The following is an 8,885-nucleotide window of genomic DNA, read 5'->3' as shown; positions in this document are numbered from 1 at the left end:
TTACAACACAGGTGTAAACGATTACACAGAACAGAAATGCAGTTTTGGACACAAACCTCAACGTAGGGAGCCATGTTTTTGGTCTCAGGGGACCATGTCTGAAATTTAGGTTTTTTTACAATTGGTTGAACTGTTTTGTGTGGCAATTTGTGGTTTGAGAGATGTTGTCGCTTAGTCTGAACCTTCTTGGGTTGGGAAGGACCCCACCCTTGGTGAGAACTCACAACAGCAAAGGAGAGTGATTCTGCAAGATCACCTGTTGTAATCGTTTACAACACAGGTGTAAACGATTACACAGAACAGAAATGAACTTTTGGACAGAAACTTCAACGTAGGGAGCCATGTTTTTGGTCTCAGGGGACCATTTTAAAAATGTCTTACTAAGTTCGTTCAGTTGATGTATTTTTTAGTAGGGTAATAATATAGGTTGAGGACATCATGTACATCACATGTAATAGGGAATAGGCATTTGTATTTTAATAATTCGATGTAACCTTAAACAATGCTTTATTGTGACATAAATATAACATAAGTTGAACAGAAATACATGTTCTNTAGTCTACTTCACAGCGATATATGGCTGTTAATATTACAGATACATCCATTAATGTGCACTTCTACAGCAATGTCATGGACATGGTTCTGAACTTCGAANACAAGAACGTCTCCTTCCTTCAGGCCATATTCAATGCAAAAATCTCTCCACCCTTTTCCAAACTTCGTTGCATTCCTTGTGTGTGAAACGAGAACCTTGCACCGGATGCCCTCCTTATGACCAAGAAGCACAACCTCTGTAAAGCCGTTGTTCCTNATTGCATTCCCAAAATTGGTTCTCAAATCCTGCAATAGTTCCAATAATAAGTTATTGTATAATAGTCATGCAAAACAATTTTGGTTAAGTCGAAAAATTGGATACGCACCAAATGACTTCCTCGACATTGTGATTTAGTCAATTTCACAGCGAATAAGGACGCCTCAGGATCATATGTAGATTGATGAATGAAAAATTCCNTACTTCTGTTGCTGCAAGGGCCGAAATAAATTATAATGTTGAAATGGTTGTCACCCAAATATTGGAACGTGATGTGCGCATCATCAAGCCTTTCATGGTATACGTCTCTCATGGAANTCCATCCAGTTGTTATTCTTGGATGTAAGGTGTTCATGTTGTAAGTAACGATGTGCGTTCGACCATGATTGTCGAACAGTGTCCACGTTGTTCCTAATTCATTCTCGAATGCGGCAGCAAAGTGCCTATCCACATACCCAAATTCCTGCAAAAGTAGGTGTGAAAGTAAGAGTACTTAAAATTCGTTATACAATAACAACAAGATTTTTACCATATCTTTGAGGTGGATGGTGANGAATTCCCACAATGTTGTTGACGTTTGCTGAGTTGATGATGATGCCATGTTTTCCCAAACAAGAAAATAACCTGNTCGTGTATTACGGTTTNTCTTTNTTAAGTTAAAATAAAAGATCTCCAATTTATAGGCACATGGGTTCCTCCTTAACTTCTAGGAAACCGTTATGGTCAAAATAGAGCATTAAATGTTCTGTCAAAGTTTTCAAATAACTTTGAATGGCTTTATGATAACGTTGGAAGTTTTAAATGGTGCTGAATGCACCATTAATACAGTCAACAGAGTAACCAACCACTTTGAAAGTGGTCAAAACATGGTTATAACCATCAATTGGAACGGATTCAATTGTACCCGTCCATTTAAACAATGACTGGATTCATTAAAAAAATATTTAATAACATTACCATTGTCATTGGAACTTAGACATAGTGAACCATTTAAGCTCTGCGCGAATGTTGTTAAATGTAATCGTTTACGCCGTCATTGTAAACGATTACAATAATGAGAATTCACTTTTGGACACACCTTACGTATGCAGAATCCACTAATCATCAAGTACGGGACCCTATTGTCCACATTAACCAGTTTGGGTATATTGAAATAAGAAAAACAACCACAACTTTCGTGGATACATTGTTCAACACAAGTTTAATTAACAATAAGAAACGATTGCCTCAACAAAGACTACCACTAAGTACTGAAAATAAATAGACTACTACAATTCATCATGTCAAAGAACAAAGACAAAGATCCACATTTCAAGGTTGAGGAGCATTATCAAAGCGCATCCGGAGGTGCTGCAGTTCCTCCTCCATGCTCCCAATGGCCGTGTCGATGTTTCCAAATTGTGTTTGGAAGTTGTCATATCTTGTTCCCATCGTACTCTCCAATTGATCAAAACGACTTTCTATACCATCAAGTCTAGAGGCGACGAAAGTCTGCATTTGATCTATACGATTCATCACATCACTTAGTGTTGTAGAAGAGTTTTCCTCATCGTTNTCTTCATCTTCTGCNGCTTCATCTTCAGCAATGGGTGGATTTTGTTTACCAATTACCCACTGTCCNTGTGGGTTCTGCACATANCCAAATGACCGAATAGTATCNTAATCCATCTTTTGCTTGATCATAACTTCGGTCACAGGATCATTGTCAATAGGAACTTCAAAGCGATCCAAAAACATTGTTATCAAATGAGGATAAGGTAGTTTGGCTTTGTCCTTTAACGCCTTCTTCATCTTGTACCTTATAAGATGTCCCCAGTTAATTTCCTTGCCATTGAAAAGAGCCCAGATCAGCATAATATCCTCTTCAGTTGGCTGTCCAATGTTGGTTGATCGAGGACAAAGGATCCTTGTAAGAACATAATGTAGAATCCTATGTTGAACCTTCATTTGCCATGCAGTTAACCTTGGAAGTATTTCAGCATCTTCTCTACGGACAAATTCCCTACCACTTATGGAATTATAGTCTTCTTTCCACTCATCCACCATACGTCCTTCAAAAGGAGGACCATTGGACGGGAGGAAGGTAATCTCATTAAAGAGTTTAGGGCTAATTTTAATTTTCACACCCTTTACCTCTGTTCGAATGACTCTAGTGTGAGAAATTTGCATGTTGTTGTAAAACACTCTAACTAATTCTGGGTAGAAAGAATGTTTCAAGCAAACAAATTCCTTCAATCCAGCAGCACACAATATGTGATAGAACTCGAAATTTGATTCTTCGAAGTACTCCGCGTCTAAGAACTTGCTTTCTAATACTTCTCGATTGACAAAATGCTTTGCAAATTTCTCCTCTTGTTCGACACTGGAGAAAAGGTCATGCACTGGGTGCGGCGATGAAGGTGGTGGGGATGGTGTGGGACTGCGTTGTCGGCGCCGTCCGCCCGCATTCGACGACGATGCCTTTTGTTTCTTCTTAGCGCGATCACCCATTGCAATTGTGTTAGGGTTTTGAATTGGGGAATAATTGTGGTTGGGTTGGTATATGTAGGAAGTGATTGTGGAAGTTGATAAAATCACAAATTGTTTAGTGGGAGTAGTGGGCTGTTAAATTGATAGTGGCGTGGAAGTTATAAGGGCACGTGTGTACACTACATAACATAGAGGGTAATTTAGTCCTACGCTTATGTTGTAATCGTTTACACCAACAACGTAAACGATTACTATTGCTGCTGCTTTATGTGACAACATGATATAAATAAAGCTATTTCATAACACAAAACAAAATAACTAAATTTGTCATTAAACCAACAATATATGTCATACAATTTTGTCATCATAGTTGTTGTGTACGGCATTTAACAATGACATAAATCCAGATTGAGCTATGTTGGATTGTTGGGATACATCGTAGCATTGGTAAGATTGGGATCCAAATTGTATCTCTTCCTCACCTTGTGTTAGGTTTGGTAATGTAGTCGCCTAAATAAAGACAATTATAATTAGACCCAATTTGAACATAAAACAAAGTTTTAAATGGAGAAACATAAAAGTAAAATACTCACACATTGTTCAATGGATGTTCTTGAACTCTTTTTCGTTGACACATTTTTTCCTTTTTTGGTCCGTTTCTCAACGGCTGACTTTAACCGGTTGGTGCACGGTCACCCCTTCCGTTTGACTGCTATGGGACTACGTACAAGTAAATCACCACTTTCACCACTGCTTTCTTGTATGGAAGTAGGGACAACATTGTCGTAACGCAGTTCGCCTCCTTCACTCACTATGTTATTTGTCATCGTAGAACTGCAGCCAAACTTTTTACACAACATATGAAGTTTTTTCTCCAACTCCCTAGAAACATGTTCTGACTCACACGCTACCTCAGCAATTTCGTAGAATGATTTGCACAAACTTTGGTATCTTTGCATGGTAGGTTGAAGACTGGAGTTAATATACGCTGCTCTAATCAAAGTGTGTCTTCTACGGATATTCTTGCTCCACCTACGAAGAACGTATTTTGAGGGTACACTACAAACATCTTCCTGTCCAAAAACCAAAAGGGAGTGNCGACATATTATACCCCGAAACTCAAAGAGTAAACACGAACAGGTGATGTCTTTGGTAATTGGATCAAATTGTACTGTATGATATTGGTCTGCACTTTTGCCATCCCATAGCCGCTCCTCTTTAACTGTGTAAGTGTTTGACATGTTATCCTTAACAGTGTCTTTGATGAAACAATTCATTCTTGACCTAAATTCGGTTTGAACTTCTTCAAACTTTGAATGTGTGTACTCCAGTTGAAATTGTCTCTCTATTGGTGACTCCAGTTGAAATTGTCTCTCTATTGGTGACTGAGAGCCACATCCAACCGTCGTGTTTAGGGATGAGAAATCAGCTTGAATTTCTTTTTGTGCTTTAACTCTTAGGGCATTGTCATATTGAACCACAAATTGTTGAAGGGTTGTGCTTGAATTTATAAAGCCATCAAAAAAGGCATTCATTCCCTCACTTCTTTGAGTGGTTGACATGCCAGCCCAAAAATCTTTCTTCAAATAACAAGGGACCCATTTGTGTCTGTCGTCATACATTGTGCATAACCATTCATTTTCATGTAATCCATGCCTCCGTAGTAGTGCTCCCCAACCACTTTCAAAATCTGATGGACAACCACTGTCATACACAAGCTTCTTAATATGTGATTTTATACTATTATATTCCTTACAAGCGCTGAATTTTTCTGGCAACTTTTTCATTATGTGCCATAAACACCATTGATGCTTGGTATTGGGAAAAACTTCTTCAATGGCATTTGCCATTGCCCTACATTGATCAGTTATAATTCNTATTGGGGCCTTATTACCCATGCATCTCAACCACGATTGGAACAACCACACAAAAGAGTTTGTGTCTTCGGATGACAACAATCCACAACCAAGTAATATGGAGTGCCCATGATGATTGATTCCAACAAAAGGCGCGAATGGCATATCATACTTATTCGTTAAATAAGTTGTGTCGAAACACAAAACATCCCCAAATTCTTCAGATGCTGCTCTACTTCTCGCATCCGCCCAGAAAACAGAGCAAATTNTATTCCCTTCATCCAACTCAATCTCGTAATAGAAATCTTTGTTTAANTCTTTCTTTGCCGAAAAGTGTCGCAACAATGCTTGTCCATCACCGTCCTTACATAAGGATCTTCTGTGTTTACCAATGTAGTTCCTAGCATCTCGCTCCGTAAATTCCATGTTATCATATCCACCTGCATCGGTCATTATACTAAGGTAACTCTTATTAATCCGCACTCCAGATTCGTCATTCACCTCCAAAGTGTGTTTGCTTTGCATGCTCAATTTCCTATTGCCAGGGATTAACTTTGAAGTAGTTGGACATAGGTCATGGCTGTAGTCTAAGTTCACAGTCCTTATAAACCATTTGTCGTCCTTCTTTGAAATCGTTATTCCAGCTGGACATTGTTTGGTTTGGCTGGGAAGTGTTTTAACTTCGGGGTTGATAGAGGAAACATATTTACCTTCCCTAGAGCACACTAATCTGAGGTAGTTCACATTATTGTTCTCATCCTTTTTTTATGTCCTTGTGCGCACAGCAAAACCACTTCTAATAGCATAATTTGTGTAAAATTTTTTGGCTTCCTGCATTGAATGAAAGCACATATGTACTGTTGGGTCGACGTCCATAAGACTTTTAGTAGGGTCATCCAAAGTAACATAACAGTCAGGCACTTCAATCATACCAAAATCATCAGTATTTTCCCCACTATCAACAACTGCACTCATATTACTTCCAATGTTATCCATCATAACAACCTCTGCAGAAGCCAACCATAGTGCAAATCAAAGGATTACTCAACATTATCCCAACATATATTAATAAATAAATATTTAATGAACATCAATATTATTCATGGTCATAACAATATCACAAAAACATTTTAAATAATATTCAATGTAAGTAAACAAATGTCATTAACAACGAACACAATAATCATTAACGTGGATGTGGTGATTTTATAACAAAGAAAAATTTCCCAGCCTCCATCAATGGGTTCAACATGGAAAACAGACATTCACACGTACACACTTACATTTTACTGTACCATTAAATGTAGGCAATGCTATCTTCAACAACCTCCAATGAAGGATTAACTCCACCCTTCTTAAATGCTCTCCTCAACAACCCATGGAAGAAGATAGTCATATGTCTCTTTAATGAACTTTGGTGGAGGATGGTACAATGGTTGTTGTATAATGTGGAAAGACGAAGTGTTTTGGAGGGAAGAGGAAACTGAAGTTTACAACGTTGGTATAATCATGGTTCACTTCATTTAAGAGGTTTTCTCTCTCCAATGTCACATTAATTGCAAGGAAAACCCTCATTAAATGCAAGTTCAATCCAACAAGCAAAAAATTTTTTCTCTTTCACCTTTTTAGTGTAAAAAAGATACTGCCACTCCACCTAATAATGCTTTACCAATTAATATGTTGATTGATGTTTGGAAAAACTAGATATAATATGATATTTTATTATATTTTATTGTTGTAATAAATAATATTTCCTATTATATTTTAATTTCCAAATTTTAAAAAATTCTTAATTATAATTCAATAACAAAGATATTCACCCCTTAAATAGGGCCCAGATGATGATACCTGTGAACTGAAGTTGAACATATTTGTAAGTGATCCAAAATTTTCGAAATTCTTATATTGGTATTATTGTCTTCATGACTTGTATTTTTTGATGCAGATTGCTGAAGTAAAAACATGGATGCATGGGAAGACCTTGTTTATGATGACGACGTCCTTGAATCTTTTTTGAAAAAATGTGATGGTTCTGCCTCCCTTATACCTGGACCAGCAGGTAATGTTCAAGCTGCTTTACTGAATAGGACAATTACAGGAAACCCAAAATCCACACAAGAATTCGTTGCTGATGTTGCTCATGCAACATTTGAAAGAGATTTCAACACTAATGCTTGGAAATGGGCAGAAATGTATACTCAACACCATGGTAAGACTTCATTTTAATTAAGTGTATAATAATGTGTTATCCAATCACAAATGTTTCATATGTTGTTCAAATGATTTTTCCCAACTACAGGACTAGTCAAAGACGGAAAATTGGAGAACATGAGTAACTTTCAAGAGGCTAAATCAGGTAAGGACCTTCCCTTTGTTGCATGCTTGGTTAAAGAATGCAAGCCAAATGGTTTGGGAGATATGCAGCTGACGTTGAAGGTAATTTTTGAACAATTTCCCACATTTTGTTTATTTCTTCATGTAATGAACNAANATGTCTGAACAATGAAGGATTTAAGTGTTAACAGGATCCTACTGGGACAATGAAGGCTTCATTACACAATAAAGTTCTTAAAGATCCTGAACATAAAGATAAAATTCGAATTGGTTCCGTTATGATACTGAATCTTGTAAGATAGACATACATCAACTGAAGTATTATGACTTTTAATGTGTACTGTTCGATACAATTGATATTGTTCATGTATTTTTCTTTAGGTACAATGTTTCCGTCCAAATCGAGCAACCCACTATCTCAATATCGTCCATCGAAACGTAGTGAAAGTTTTTCCCCCTGACATTTGTCCTCCTACCCTGGANCTNGTTCACCAAACAACTAAACNAACTATTCACCTACCTATGTGGGGAGAAAAACTGGATTGGGTCAACGAGTTACTAAGCAAATTCTTGCCACCACCAACTGACCAACCATCATCATCCGTTCCAAAACCAACTGACGAACCATCATCATCCGTTCCAAAACCAACTGACGAACCATCATCATCCGTTCAACCACCAACTCAACAACCATCATCCACCGTTCCACCACCAACTGCGCAACCATCATCATCCACAGAAGAAACCAACAATTAGACTTCTCTGGAATATTTATTACTACTGCTGAATTTAACTTTATTGTTCGGATAACTGTAATACTCCTTTATTAGAACTCCACCATTTTGTAGGATGAATGTATTAATCAGAACGTAGCATTACATTTTGTTGATGTCAATGTTAATGATGGTTTTTTATTACTGCAGTCATGAGTGTCAAAAAAAATGCAATATTACTAATTATTTTTGTTCATACATTGTTTGTTTGTTGCTTTCTTAAATANTATAACCTACCCATGCACAAATAACAGAAATAATGCGGATGGTCCTCTACGTTCAGTATTTTGGTCCCTCGTGACTAGGAATGTGTTCAAATCCTGCATTTCGCTCTGTGTAATCGTTTACAACCCACAGGTAAACGATTACAACTCACTGAAGACATGAACAACAATTTGGCCTTCAACCAACCAAGTCTAACTTAAAGGTTGGGTCATAATCTAGGTACTTAGGTGTGCAAAAAAGACCTACCCATGCACAAATAACAGAAATAATGGGGATGGTCCTCTACGTTCAGTATTTTGGTCCCTCGTGACTAGGAATGTGTCAAATCCTGCATTTCGCTCTGTGTAATCGTTTACACCCCACAGGTAAACGATTACACCTCACTGAAGACATGAACAACAATTTGGCCTTCAACCA

General features: G+C 37.5%; 1 protein-coding gene across 1 annotated transcript; it reads right to left on the bottom strand.

The window, feature by feature from the left end:
- Positions 1–3,972: 3,972 nt before the first annotated feature.
- Positions 3,973–5,589, bottom strand: LOC106758243 (protein FAR-RED IMPAIRED RESPONSE 1-like). The gene has a single exon (XM_014641184.1). The coding sequence runs from the start codon at positions 5,587–5,589 to the stop codon at positions 3,973–3,975; it is 1,617 nt and encodes a 538-aa protein (XP_014496670.1).
- Between the last annotated feature and the right edge of the window lie 3,296 nt (positions 5,590–8,885).

This window comes from Vigna radiata, chromosome 4 (genome assembly GCF_000741045.1).
Source record: "Vigna radiata var. radiata cultivar VC1973A chromosome 4, Vradiata_ver6, whole genome shotgun sequence".
NCBI classification, from domain to species: Eukaryota; Viridiplantae; Streptophyta; class Magnoliopsida; order Fabales; family Fabaceae; genus Vigna; species Vigna radiata.
This window is presented reverse-complemented; position numbering and strand designations above follow the sequence as displayed.